General features: G+C 38.1%; 1 protein-coding gene across 10 annotated transcripts in view; it reads right to left on the reverse strand.

Annotated features, from left to right (window-relative positions):
* The window catches only part of INPP4B (inositol polyphosphate-4-phosphatase type II B), a 325,541-nt gene that overhangs the window by 104,296 nt on the left and 205,740 nt on the right, over window positions 1-15,505 (reverse strand). For 4 of the 10 annotated variants that reach the window (XM_068942132.1, XM_068942139.1, XM_068942135.1 and 1 more), the window contains exons 10-13: window positions 14,169-14,340; window positions 13,728-13,841; window positions 11,552-11,624; window positions 5,954-6,101 (exon numbers count right to left, since the gene is read on the reverse strand). In XM_068942132.1, coding sequence (XP_068798233.1) covers window positions 5,954-6,101; window positions 11,552-11,624; window positions 13,728-13,841; window positions 14,169-14,340 — 507 coding nt within the window. The remainder of the gene's footprint in view (window positions 1-5,953; window positions 6,102-11,551; window positions 11,625-13,727; window positions 13,842-14,168; window positions 14,341-15,505) is intronic. The other 6 variants (XM_068942134.1, XM_068942133.1, XM_068942137.1 and 3 more) reach the window with 3 other exon arrangements.

The following is a 15,505-nucleotide window of genomic DNA, read 5'->3' on the forward strand; positions in this document are numbered from 1 at the left end:
CCCATCAATTGTATTCCTTAAATATTTGTACAGCCCTGATTTGCAGAGCCTTAAGAATGTTTTATACTGTTCCTCACAGCTGGAGGGTCCTTTTTGCATTTCTACCCTCCTCTCCCCTTCATTATCCAAAAATGCAAACAATATAATAACTAATTTAAACCTATTCCTTCCTTCCTGCATTCAAACTCTTTTCTTTCCTGAGATACTTTATTACTTGCTTATCTTTGAAAGACTCAAATCTTCAAACAGCATCATCCTTTCAGGTTAAGTCTGTGATTATCATTTAATAGCATACAATAATTCTCTTGAATCACATGATAGCAAAGAGCCTCAAAATCAGTAATACTCAGAATGGTATCTGTGGAATTTACATTTTAATCCTAAATTGTATTTTAGTATAGAATTGTTTTAGATCTATATTTTTTTATTTTCCTATTCCATTAGAAAATACTGGAGTCAGCTTAGGTCAAATTAAGGAAATGCTTTTGCTTATATGATAGAGCTGAAGCAATATTTTATTCTCATGTTTTATATTAATGACTTAATTTCTTTCCTTCTGTTTGGACTCATACCCGTGGCAAGATTAACCATATTATTAACTGCATGATTACTCAAGCATGTGCATGGTTTTGTGCAGTTTTGTTTTTCCTCAATTAATCACAGTGTCTCATTCAACATGAATAATAAATGATTGTTATGAAATGCGTAATGTAATAAAATTGTATAAAGATTTTTTTTTTAATTTTAACCCCTTAATACCTCTAATTTATATTCTCTGCACTCTCACTGACATGAAATGATGAAATTATATCCTACTTAGCGCCAGTAGAACCACAGGTAAGTACTGATAAGTCCTGAAGCTAGCCGACTATGTAAAAATTCAAAAACCTGTTGTGATGAAGGAACTTGAGTGCGTTCAAGCAATTAATATCTTATTATCAAGGCTACTTTTTGCTTCGGTTTTGTACTATTATTCACTATTACATGAGAGGTTCTACAAGACCTACCAGATAGGTCATTCACTCACTATGGACTTCTCTGAGACCATGGCATCCTGTGCACAAATAAAACTTTAGAAATTTTAGCAGCCAGTCTGACAAGCACTGCTGATTGGTATACAGTAGTTTTCTGGAGTTTTAAAAACTGGGTGGATTTTGCAGAAAATGATAAAAGAAACCTCTCTGACCTATCTGTCGAATATAAACAACCAACTCAAAAAAAAAAATAATAATAATAATCAAGCATGTAAGTCTCTTCAAGGAATTATTTTTAAGTGATCAAAAACTATTCTTGGAAAACCACCCAAAACCAAACCAAGAACTCACAGCTTGAGGCACCTATGAAACAAGTTTTCAACTTTAAACATATAAGGAACAGGTAAACATTGACCTGACCTATTCAGCTAGCCAATGCAAGATGTATTTGAGAACCGGGACTCACAGAAGGAAGTAATGTACAATCTATAGCACAGATTTCTACAGCAGGTCCAACAGGGACAGTTCTGCCTGGGAATAGAAATCCCTTGTCCTCTATGGACAAAATAATACAATCCTGTTGCTCTGTTATCACAGAGCTATACACACAAATATCCAGAAGGTGGACATTTCCTATTACTTTCTATGCACCAATTAATTCAAAATAAAACTGTGTTAAGCAACTCACATACTCCTAACGATACAAAACCATATACATATACATAAATGGGAAATACTGTGTTATACTCCTTTTGAATATATTTTAAATAAAAGATCTAAGCTGCTCAGCTCTCTCATCCTTCCTGGGGAAAATACCACATATGCTCCACTATTTCTGTATTTAAACAGAGAGAATTCAGAATTTCTAGTCTTTTCCTAATAAGTATTTCACTGACTGTGGTTTTAAGAGATCTGCTTTCTTCTCTTTGCCTGTGCTATTACTCTCTCAGTCTAAGGGCAGTCAGTACTAAGTTAATATTTTATAGCTTTCAGCACTACTGAATAATTAAGGTAATGTTATCTAGAGGTAACTACCAAAAAACAAATCAGGAAATATTACCCCATTTCCATGTACTGCAACTTTAAACAATAACAAAATAAAACCCAGCAAATTTTGCCTCTTAAGTCAGGCATGAAAATTCCTTAAGACTTTCACAGAGGTCATATTTTTCAAAAACTAGTAACAGTGAAATAAAGAGTACTGAGAATTATATAGTGTTCATATATTACACTATCTTTTATCCTTTATAAACTAAATAGTTACAAAACTAATAATGTTGGGGGGGGGGGAAGATAAACAGGAAAGTCTACAAATCTGTTTAAAAAAATGTGTGCGTTCAAACAGCTTAAAAAGTCATGATACATTTCCTCAGCATAACTCTTTCACTCCACCTCTCTCATGGCTTCAACACCACCTGTTTGCAATGCAGTTGCTCAAAAATAAATCATTTAACACGTCATATACAAAGTTCAAGAAAAATCAATGACTATTCCCAGCATAGCATTTCTGCTGGGGTCTCCATTTCTCTACTGCAGTTGCATATTAAAAGGTAACAAAAAAAATACACACCTCTCAAACAGTCTGAACTTTATCCTCACTCTGGAAAAAAATTATGAAAAGAGATAAACGGATTGTGAAATACTTATTGCGCTGGATACCTTTGCACAAGGATACTGGAGTTGGGATAGGATAGCCGGTCCTGACGCAGGAGGAAAGCTGCGTTGTGGTTTGTACTCTGCAGAGAGGGTTCCAGGAAAGTTCAGCATTTATCTTTGAAATTTGTTTATGGATTGTGACCACAAATGTCATGGGCCTAGTTCAGCCATAAGCAGGTAGAATTTCCCTTTAGCCAAAGCTGAGCTTGGTCCAAAGGGACCGAAAAAAGCTTTAGTGACAACCGTGTGAGATGTATGCATACAGCAGCTTCCACGAGAGTCTCTGATTCTCTTGCTCCTCTCATCTGGGGCAACATAAGCTGCATCTACAACCGCAAAGTTAGGTTATATGGCCTCACAAAGTTTCTCAATAGTTTATTGCAAATAAGTAGCCTTTTTAATAAGCATTAGGTTTAATAAGCATTAGGATACTAATCTTGCCTGATAGAGATAGAAAAATTCTGGACAAGATCTCTCTAAAGAAATATTAGAAAGAGGGGAAAGGGACTCTTTAGAAAACTTTGGGGAGAAAATTGAAATAATTTTTTAGTAAAATACAACAACGTAGACTGTATTGGCCTTACTAGAACATCAGAACAAATGTACAGCTCCAGCTAAAATTTTTTCAGTGGAGGCTTGAAGGATACAGCCATTCATATCTTCATATTCATGCATATGTTGAAAGACTTTTCACATTGAAAAACATGAACAAACTTAAATATCCTCCGAAATTCCATACTTCAGAGCATTAAGTTAGCAAATGCAAGAGTTCAGTTAACAATGAGCCCTGTAGTTTTTATCAACAGCTACACAATCTTTAGAACTATGAAAAAAAGAATTTAATATGCCATTTAAAACAGAATACTAAACTAACTAATATTGCACTTGGATACTTTTTATAGCTAATTGCTTCAGAACTGACTATACTGAAGCCATAACAGGAATAAAATGAAATACGGCGAAGGTGACAGAGAGCGGCCTATGAGATGAAAATGATTATTCTTTCATACTTGCTGAACACCAAACCTAAAGGTCCCGTTCCTATGTTGACAGGTGACGGAGGTGTCTCTTCCCATCAGCTACTAGGATCCTACCACAAGCTGTTGCTCCTCTTGGTTGGCCTCATCTCCTCCCTCAGACCAATACAATCACTCATACTCTCTTTCACACATACACACTTTCCACTAGGCTTTAAGAGCTATCAAGCCAGCAGTCAGGAAAGTCATAAGCACTTTCCTCAGTCTTTGAGCAACTTTTACTCGTGTTTCAGTGACAATGAAATGCTGTTAAATAGAGCCTTCCTGATGGTTTTATGGATTTGTTTGGTTTCAAAACAAAGGAAGACTACTCCAGTGTCCCACCAACAGATGTTAGTAAACATACAGAAAGCATGCCTATCATTCTCAACATCCTCAAAGTTTTTCTTTATTTCAGCAAGTACTGAATGATCATTGAAAACATAAGCCACAGTGATTTTTTACTGAGACTTTATCCAAGGAGGTCAATACTACAGTACGTGTAGAGAGAACACCTGCAGAAGATCTGGCGAGGAGCTGGTGCCTGGCCGAGTACATGGTAGCAGGCCCAGCATGTGAAACTACCCACTGACCATGTTCCCATCGAGGCCAGGCATGCATATTCTCTTCTGTCAGCAACGTCTAGCTGCCTCCCAGACAGCACAGCTGAGATAAGGAAATAGTTCTAGTACATTTAAGGGGCCCTTAGGATACGACGAGTCAAGTCCTGCCTGGGCGTCCAACCCATGCGTGCAAGCCGTGCCTCCAGCAGCCTCCCATTCATGACCCCTCCACGTGTTCCCCGGGGCTTCCCGTGCAGTTTGGAGTGTTAGTCCTTTATTAAATCTAGCCTGTTTAAACCCTTATGAACTGTGAGTGTTTCTCTTTGCTGGCGTTTGACCCTCACTCGCCTGCCTTGCAGTCACAGTATGAAGTAGCAATAAGTGCTATTACTTGCATTATGGTTTTGGAGATGATAATGCACAAGAAGTAATGGTGGTTAAAGTAATTCCCTAATACTTAAAGGGCAGCTACCCATGGGACAAGTGAAAATTTGGGAACTGGATGAACTATGCCGTCAACCCAATCTACTTTTATTGCTTCCTGAAAAAACCTTACAAATTAGTGTTCTAAAACAAGATAAGGCCATAAAAGCCTAAATACTATGTTAAATGAATAAAGTATTAAACCAATGCACATATGATTTTTATAACCCATGATCACCATACATAAGTATGTATCAGTCCATTGACTTTATTAAAAGAGAGATTCTGGTCCCCTACATGCTGTTCTATTGGCATAAAAAGATCATACAGAAGCGGCAGATGGGATGAACAAAAAAGGGTCCTATTGCAGGACCAAAAGCCACTGTAAACAACCACAGGCAAACCCTCTGACGGACTGCTGAAGAGGGAATGCCAGAAAGTACGCAGGATGGCTTTGGGATGCAGCGTTAGCTCACAGTGGTTCTGTTATGGATGAGACCAGATGCCCACCTATGTGAGGGGCAAGGCATACAGGGAGAGGCAGTATCTTTTTCTAGATCATCTACTATTTATTAGAAAAAACAGGCATGCTTTCACGTAAGCCCTGGACTGCTTGAAAATTTGCTTTTTTCCCCAGAAGCACCAGCAGAACCTACAGGTAATTCAAGAGCAGGCTCCCATTTCAGTTCCTTGCACCGGGAATTTAGGCAGCCAAAGATTTAAGACCACTGCTGCTCCTTACTCTCCCTTTCCCATGCTATATATACTGTGATGATCCTCAGATGTCCTGCCTGATTACAAGGTCAGACACAAGCAAACATCAAAAAAAGCACTGCTTTGGCATCCTTTTCTTATGCCAACTAATAAAAATTAACAAGAGGAAAGTGATTTGCGTTCTCATTGCTCCTTTACAAACTACAGTCACGTTACGTCTTACTACTTGCTTATTTATCTGTTATGAGTGTTGTGAGGCACAAAGCCAAACACTCTGCAATGCAGTTTAGACCTATGTTATGTGGTGTTTGTTTATAAAATGTTAATTTTCCAGAATATTTATATTGTTAATCAAATGTTGATTCTTACACATTTAAAGTAATGACTGAATATAACACAATTCATTGCTCAGAATTTATGAGGTCACTGATGTCTTTAAAATTCTGAGCAATCAACTCTGCTGTTCAGTTATAGCTGTGAATACTTAGCAGCCAAAAAGACTACTATATTTTGCCTATTTCATAGTGAAGTTTAACATTTTTAGTTCATCATATACAGTATTCCAGCTAAAAACAATATTTACCATCACTACTTTTTTCTTCCTTACCTTCTCATATCCTCCTTTATGTGCAGATTGATCAGTTCTTTAGGAACGTGGAACGAGAGGGTGGTCTCAGCCATCTGTTCTCGGATCTGCATCCACTTGTTGTCAGAAGTAGGGAATCTATATAACTTACAGATTGGGTTTTTTAACACTGCAGAGGGAGGAAAAATTACATCATTGCTTAACTGTGGTTATAGAACTCTTTGAAAAATATATGACAACTATTTCATCCAAAATATGATGTTACTTGTCTCTTCCCTCTGTTACCAAAATTAATTTTAAAAACATTAAAATTCTATAAAAGCATTAAAATTCTATTATAGCAACATATTAAGGACTAAATATTACTAGTGCAGTAAATAAGTCACATTTAACCAGCACAGTAGGTGACTTGCAAATTTAGCATTGCAGTGTAGTAAGAACGTAAATTACTCAATCTTTACACTTGAGATAAAGTTAGGAAAAACTGAAAGCACAAAAACAGTGCACTTGCATACAGTCAACGCCATAATTTAGCACATGCTAGAACCTCTCACATATTAATAATAAACTGCATGGGAGAAGTGAAGCATGCCTCGTGGTTTAGATATATCCAACACAACTTCCCCATGATATGGGCACATTGTCATTGTTAACACAAATAGATGGTGTGCACTTATATTAAGGAAAACCACACCACTGACGTGGTCAAGAAACTGCCACTTCACAGAAATAAATGTAACAATCCTGTAAACGTGTTGTGTACTCTGTTGTCAGATCACTATCGTAGCTTGATGTATGAAAACCAAGATACTAAACGTCTTGGAAGGTTGTACCGAAAAACACCATGTTTTTCATCCCAAAGCTTTCACATGCTGGCTTTTCATCAAAATCTTATAAAGACTCTCTATAATAAAGCTGGGGTTTCTATTCTCTCCTTATCTTTTCCTTGGAGTCTTTTTACCTGTTCTTCACTGATTTTCCTGAAGGGGCACATGGGGTAAAAAGCTGAGAAATAGCGTTCCACTTGACTACATTGATAATCTTATAAGGAAATAAACACTTGTCATTAAACAGACATATCCCCCACTTCGTAACTCAGAGTGACTTCAGCCACTGGTCTGAGCCCTCCACCAGCACCCTTTTCTCAGCACACCGAAAGAAGCTGCCTTCAACCGGCCTCCCACGGGTCCTGCCACTCAACCCTCTGCAAGTCAAAGGCATGCCTTTCCCGGGTGCACTTTGAAGGAAACTGCTGCTGTTAAAAAAGACTTTACTAGTAGAAATTTCAGTTTTTAATCACAGCCCACTGCCCCCATTGCTGCCTATCTAGGCTGCTTTACAGAGCATGAAAAACATACACCAAGTTATCGAGGATACACAAATGGTCTTGTACACCTAACCAAACTGGTTTTTAACAGAAGTCCTTTAGGAAAGGCCTAAAGGAGAGACCACAGATTCAGGGACAGCTGTAACAATATGGCTGTTAGCAATTCATAAAGAAACGAATGTTGTAAACAGTCGTGTTTAAAGAATTGCCGATGTATTGTTTTCTACTCCTGTGTTTCCACTGAGACCTATTTAACCATTCATCTTTGATGAGAAACTGGAAGCCTTCTGCTAGTCACCTTGCTTTTATTTTCTTAGTAATTTTACTTACAAAACTTAAATTCTGACTGACTTTTATGAGATAAGCATAATGAATGACGATTAGCTATCACATAACGAACAACAACTGCTGCTATTCTTATTTGCACCCAGAACACCTCAAGGTTAAAGCATCATTACACACACATCATTACACCCTCACAACACAGCCTTAACTATTGTCCACAGAAAAAAATTTACACTCAGAATGTGTTACGCTCAAGAACTCACATTAGTCTGAGAGAACCGAATGTACATACATAAAATGGTCAGCTGACCAGTGTATATAAGGGTTGGATTTGCACAGTCTCCTTCCTCTCGTTTCACCTCCCATCACCACCACCAAGAAAAAAAACTAACAAACTGACACAACTGCTAAAGTCATGATCCCATAAAATCTCAGATGTACTTTTCTTTCTAATTACAACAAGAACTTGAAGTTGTTTTAAAAAAAAGACAGAAACCCAGAAGGCATGTCAAACCACCCAAGTGGCAAGAATGCCAAGACAAGATTTGGCTTTTATAAAAAGCAATTATTACAATGAGTGCAAGTTTCATAAATGTAACCCTTCCTGTATTTAGACAGTGACCATGAAAGGTGCTGATGAAAATCAATTCCAGCTGAACTGCAGTGGTTAAAATGAAATAGTTTCATTTTAAAAGCCTTCCTCTATAGAGTGAACCCCTGAAGCTAATGCTATATATTTAACTATCCACCTTTTTGGACATCCTTGTTTTTAAATTTAAAGACCTCTGTGCTTTTTATTCCATGCAATATCCTTCACACCGCTGCCCCTGCAAGCAAAAATAAATAAATAAATACAAGATTGAATACTCTGTTTTCATTTTTGTTCCCTATCCAGCAAAGATCAAAGCATACTCCTGTCATATACTAATTTACTAATAGTATTTCTATCTTCCTTTGCAACATAGAAGAATTACGCATGTCATCTCAGTAAGGATATCTTCAAATTTCTTCATTCTTGCTTAATTTCAATTAATCATCCTCTTTTTCATTGTAGGGGACAATATTTTTACATGAAAACAATGGGCAAATTTTCCAGAATTATAAATAAATAACTGAATTTTGAGACATATAAATTCAATCTCTTGAAGTATAAATGGAATAGTGATAAGCCTCTATGAAATATGATACTCATTCCCACTCACTCAATAAGTGCCTCACAACTCACTTGCAGGCTCCAAGTTCCATATATTAAGATCTAAGTTTTAGAAGAATGCCAATGTGCGTTTTTGCCTGCAGGCTTTAAGATCCACACAGGGGTATTTTTTCAGTCTCCTAGTTATGAAGGTCTGATAAGCAATATGAGATAGAATGAATCAAAAATCTTTTACTGCAGTATACACACGTACTACGCACATCTGTAAATGGAATATATACTGTGCTCTACATAGCTCTGTACCACATGGAAACAAGGTGCAGGCAGTGTATATTTAGGTAGGCTGATATCGCCATCTTTTACTGTATTGTTTATATTGTCTTTCCCTTCTCTTAAGTCCTTGTTTTTGATTGCTTCTAATTTGCCACACCGAAATTTGTTTGGATCAGTCTGAGTGTTTTTGGAAAGCTTCAGTCAAAACGGCCCAGCCCCTCTGAGAACGAGCCGAGAGAAGTCAGGATGGTCTTGGATGCTAAAATTATGAAATTTGCAATAGACGTTCCAGGCTTTATAAATTTGAATTCTGTCAATAAATCTTGTAGAGATGTGCATTTACCATATCCATGACAATCCACCCAGATCTGACAGTGACATAAGCTTTGGAAAAAAATCTCAATAGGTAAATACTCAAAATAGATTGGCTTGAACTTATATATTCGAAGCCTCCACTTTTTCTGAACACACTTGTGTTATTCCCAGTTTCTAACACTGACTAGGTTATGCATGCGCCTCTCCTAAAGGATGGCTGAATACATTCCTGAAAAGTGCTTGGAGTGGGGGGAGGATGTGCAATACGCTTAAAGGTACTGGTACCTATATTAGAAAGCCAGTCCCCAGGCGACATGGAGACCTTTAACCCAGATAAAGACCGGCCAAGACGATATGCTGAGGAAGAAGTGTGGGTGGGCAACGAGGCTGGGAATGTATAAGGAGAGCTAAAAGTTGCTAAGAATAGAGATTGGGAATTCAGTGAGAATCAGGAGAAAAGGGTAGGACTGAAAGTCTTAAGCCTGGAACTGGTGCCAGGTGTCAGGAGGGAAGTGGAGACAACGTGGGTGAGAAGAGGAAGTCTCAAGCATGGGAATCAGATCCAAGAATAAGTACTTATTAGAACAAACTTCCTTAAAGTGTTTGGGACTGAAAATTTTTTCCAATATCCTGCATGCTGTCATTTCTCATACACATCTGCAATTCTCCTCCCCACCCCCCCCTTTTTTATTTTTTATTTTTTTAAACTTTTCATGTTTGCCTTCTTAAACCACATCAATGTTGAACAGGCTCGAGTTCTTTGTTTTCTCTTCTGTATTTGTATATGAGAAAAATAAACACAGATCTGGTAAGTGCGGTCTACATATACCATTGAATCACGTGATAAATCATTCAAGCACTCTTGAGAAAGTGACCTCAACTTCATCATGCTGCCACTCTATTTTAGAAGCTCCAACAGACTTGTCATCTTAAAAATAAAAATTCAAATACGAAAACACATTCCTCAAACTACAGCATTCCCCCACCCCGTCCCTCCCAAAATAAAACAACAAAAACCCAGTAGAGGCAGCAAATTGAAAAAACCCAGTTGTGAATCAGTAACATTTTCTCTGAATAGAAATGTTATCGTTTTAAGATCCATTTCTCTGGATGTCATACAGAGTCAGAATAAAAGAACGGCTGTATTGAGTCAGACCGGAGCACTCAACAAGCTCTGTATCTTGTCTCTAACCATGGCCATAAATAGCTGCCTCGAGAAGATAACAACAGGACAAACATGCAAGATAGTCTCCCTGCCTCCAGCTATTTTCAGTTCAGGGATTTCCTGAACCACATGTAGTTCCTGTGCATTCAGTAATTCTCAATGAATGTTTTTTCCACAAATATATCTAGTCTCTCACTGAACCAATGAAAAGATATGGCAGCTTTATACAAGAAAGTGTTCCATGCTTCCCACCTAGCCTCAACAAATCACTGGAAAAAAAGTAACAACATTTGTATGCATGGGAAAAATTATTTTTGGAGGTTTCTAGTGATCTCTTCAGACAGCAAAGCTGAACTAATAACCGTCTTTCTCCTGTCCTACCAGTGAAGCGATAAGAAAAAGTTTCAATAAAGGCTTTAGAAGTTCCTTAAACTTTAATAGCATTTCTCCTAAAGTGTATGCAGCACATACACCAAAATCTTGACAGCACTGCGGTTTCAGATGACCCATATAACTTATTTGTGAGTGCAGAGTAATGGAGACTCATAAACTTCGGCTAATAAAACTTTTATGGTGCAGTATACCAGCATGTAATTTTTCTCAGTACAAAGAAGGAAAAATAGATCTAGCTCAACGCTGTACACTCAAGCCCAGAGTTCTAGGGTTGACCTAGAACTGAGAATGCCTTGCCAAAGGCTTCCTTCATTTTAAGACACATGGCTTTCAGATCAAACCAAAATCGCCACTGTGTCAGCTATGAAAGAGATGAGTTCTCCAGTATCCACCTGCAAATAATGCACAATTACTCTAACAGTATGCCATATAATAACATGACAGAAACTTATGAGGCTAATTCCACGCCCACTGAAGTCACTGTTAGTCTTGAAAGTCATTGAATGGAAAAGATCTAGGAGTGGGAGAATTTAGCAGCATTTCAGAAACCATAATTCAGACATATCTGAAAGTAAAGAAAATGTATAAAGCACAATAAAATATTAAACTTAAAAAGTTCTTTAAATTATGCACAATTTTTTAAGTGTTCTGCTTAAAATCTTTATGACTGCTCCAGGATCTAATATAGCTGTCCAACAGAACACCTACCTGCATTTAGTAGAGGTAAGCTGTCTTTACCACTTATGCCTTCAGGGGCTGTACATTCACGAACCAATGCACACTACAAAAGAAACGCAACAAATTTAACACTCTCAGGTACTATAAAAAATTCAAAGCTGTTCATATATGACAGACTGAAGAATATAACTGATAAGATAATTAAAAATAGGGCTGGAAAAGTTATCATTTACATTTTTCTCTTTATATTTCTGTTTCAATATAATGTAACACAGTCAGAATTACTGCAAAGAAAACGGCAAAATACGACCAGCTATTCCATAATAAAACAGAAAGGTTACCTACCAACACAAGGGCACAGGTTAAAATAATTTTTGACAAGTTCTGTGGTTTCAGAGGGATTTCTTTCAACAAGGCAGTTTGCAGAGGCACAGTGTCAAAAAACAGTCCATAAATTTTTAAACAAAGGAAACTTAGGGACTACAAAAAGTCCTTAAAATGTAGCTGCAGGTTGTGATTAAAGTCATTTGTTATGCAAGTGAACCAGCAGATTTCTTTTATGAGATTAGCATTTGCCATCATAAGCTATATGAAAAGTTTATGGAAAAATCAACCAGTTTAAATCAATGTTAAATGTACTAGGATACATACTACTATTTTTTTTTTTTAAACCCCCCTCAAGCTCTCAAGAGGGAGGGAAAAACCCACCAAAAACAAAACAAAACAAAACCCATCCAAATCACCCACAAGAGACAGTGTCTCACAGTGATGGGTAACCATGTTCCCAGGGCTCCCACAGTTTCTAGACATTCTGCTGCAGAGCTTGAAGCAAGGAGCGAGACATGATGTGCTCTCTACCAATCTACATCTCAGACTGAATTTAACCGTCAGCTTACTCCTCCATGAACAATTGTCTGTGTGTGGTTTGTCTAATGAGGTAGGCAAACCTAATTCAGAACTTACTTCTTTGGAGTAATTCAATAGCACCGTATTCTCACGATTGCTTCTTGGGACTGTAGCCAGAAATTACATCCTTGCTATAAACGTACGTATTAGGACTCTTGTAACACCATGATGCAACTAACTCATAAAAACTGAGGACTCCTTTAAGACCCCAGAAAATACGACTGTCACATGGATGCTGTGGTTTTTTTAACCCCTTTCTTGACAATGACACTGTTGATGCCTCCTGACTCAGCTATGCTAGGCACAGTTCATTAATTATATCTCAGATAACTGAGAGAGTTGCAACAGTTACATCTCAAATAACTGAGAGTGGGTCTCATCCCACACTACAAAATGGAAGAAAAGTAAAACGAAAAACAAGTCTGGATTAACAGTTCATGTTCCATATCTTGTGCTAGTTTTATAGCACAAAACAAGAAAGATTTTACTGTGTTCATTGGCTGCTTTGGAATTGGTCCCAGCAGCCCATTGTTTTAAATGCACTTTGGTGTCCTTTAAGAAGGATGGTTAATAAAAAAAAAAAGTAGTAGAAAATGTAACCTTACGGTTTGGCCTAAAAGCAGAGCGCTGTGGATGGGCTGAAGACATTCAGAACAATACGCTCTTTTATATTATTTCAAAAAAAAAAAAAATCTTGTCTCCCCTATAGCCTTACCAAAAGTTAAGTTTCTTCATCAAGAGCAGAATAAAGAAATAAAGGAATTATCTAAGCTACATCACAGAATTTGGGTTACAAAATTTCTGTCAGTAAGAATGGGGAGGCAGAGGTAGAAACATCAGGAGGCAGCAACTCTGTACAAGTAGACCAACTCCCATCAAATCAGGGAGCCAGTTCAAGAGGCCTTTTGATTAGCTGCAAACCACTCAGCCCGATTCCTCATTCAGAGCTGCCATTTCTGATTCTTGCCCCCATCCATTCCTTCCACCACTGTTCCAGTCCCCCCTGCTCCTCCCAAATCCATCCTGCCCCATATCATCCTCCACTCGAGTCTCCATCACTTCTGCCTGAAGTGACCTCCCTACTTTGGAGCCTCTTGCTCCAAAATCCAGCCCCTTCCTTCCCTCCCACTCGCCCCACACCATGAGCATCCCAGCTCCAAGTCCCTGCATACACCTGCTGCTCAATGCTGCGCTACTCTAGCGCTCTGAGGCACCACTGCTGCCACCCCCATTCGTTTTCCCCAGCACTGTGTGCTCCCATGAAATGCTGCGCAACCTGCCCTTTTGCAAGGGGAATCACCTCTTCTTTGGCTCGCCTGTCTGTCACTCTGTCCAGGTTTTCAGTATTGTGGGCACAGGTTGCACTTAACAAAAATCCACGTGGACGGGACTTCAAGGGCAGAAAACAGAGGAACTGTCCAAGGGAAAAAGAAATTAGATTCATGGTGTCTCTGCGGACAGTATTTTGATCAGGAGTGATTAAGTATGATCAGCTGAAGATAAAATGAGCTCTTTTGTTCTAAAAAAAGGATAGGGAGTAGGAACTGAAAAGAGAGTATTGCTTTGTACAGTTTCATGCGAGAGTATTTTTAGTTTAGAGAGAGGAGTGCACACGACACTTTATTCCAGAAATTTTTAAATAACAATAAGTACTTAAACCCCAGTGTGGTATTAGTAACAGACGTCTGACACAGCTGATCATTCTAATTTACTTTGTGCAATGAATTGACTGAGTTCCTACCTTTTGATCCTGTGCATCTGTTGTGACGTCGTCTGCTTCCCCATCCTCTATCTCTCCCATCTTCACAAGATTGACTTCAATGGTACCTACTGTCTTTCCACCATCAGAAGTACTGGGGAGGAGGGGAGGAGACACCAGGTAAAAAGTTTCACTCATCAGCAGCATCTCATTCCTTCAATAAAAATATTGTCAGCAAACATTCACTGCCCTATTCATTTGCTATAGCTGCAGTCATCTGCATTAAACTCATTATTTACAACTATAAAGCAAATGTTAACAGTATAACATATAATATTTTCCCCAAATTGCTTGTGACAAAGAAAATTTTAATCATAAAACTAAGGATGGGTAGGTGCTATAAACGGTGAAAGGATCCACGAACATAGGCAAGTTTTCATACTAGACCTTCTGTCTGTGGGATGTCAAAAAGGGGGTGTTACGTATATGCCAACGGCCCAACTCACAACCTGCAACCTTGCTGCACACTGCAATGCTGTGTATCCTAACATAATCTGCGAAGAGGGGACGTACTCAGTATATTAATAAAGGAGTGGTTAAACCAAAATAGTGAAACAAATTTGAACATAACTTTTCCTTTTGTAGTCCCCCTGCAGAATAGCTATACAGTATCAGTCCCGTTTCTTTACTATTTGGGAGAGGATAGCATAGTATAGTATAGAGTATAGCATAGATTCCTTATCTTCTCTGTAAAAAGTCTACTTCAATCAGACAAAAATAAATAGTAATTCAGATTTACATCTCCAAACAAAGGGTACTGCACACCACCCTTCGGCAGAAACAAGGTTTTAAAATCCCCAGAAGATACTGAACGCTTTTTCAGCTTTCACTGGAAGCAGAACGTTACTCAAAACATGGAGTCTGTCTCTCCTGGCTTATTCTGAGCAGTTGGATTTTTTTGAAAAGAAAAAAGGGTATCGGACCAGTTGATAATATTGAGGAAAGTATTAACAGCATCCACAGACCTGAAATCACAAAAAGGATGCGATGAGAATTAAGTTTAACAGAACTGCAAGAGCATAGAGAAAGGAGGAAGATCAAAACCAAAGGGGTTTTTGGCAATACTGGGTATAACTTCAGACAGGAAGATGAAGCGGTGGAACAGGACAGAAGAAGCACATAGAAGAGGGACTAGAAGGCTGGTGGTAAGAAGGAAAAATAACAACTTTCAGAAACAGAGTAATAACAGAAAAAAGTATTCCCACCAGTACCCTTACAGTGCTTCAAAAAATAATCCTCATATCACTCTAGTAAAGAAAAATCCCCCAAACACTATTCTGCACGTGTTACTAATAAGAAAATAGACTGTAGCCAAAGTC

Source organism: Struthio camelus, chromosome 4, assembly GCF_040807025.1.
Source record: "Struthio camelus isolate bStrCam1 chromosome 4, bStrCam1.hap1, whole genome shotgun sequence".
In the NCBI taxonomy this organism is placed as follows: Eukaryota; Metazoa; Chordata; class Aves; order Struthioniformes; family Struthionidae; genus Struthio; species Struthio camelus.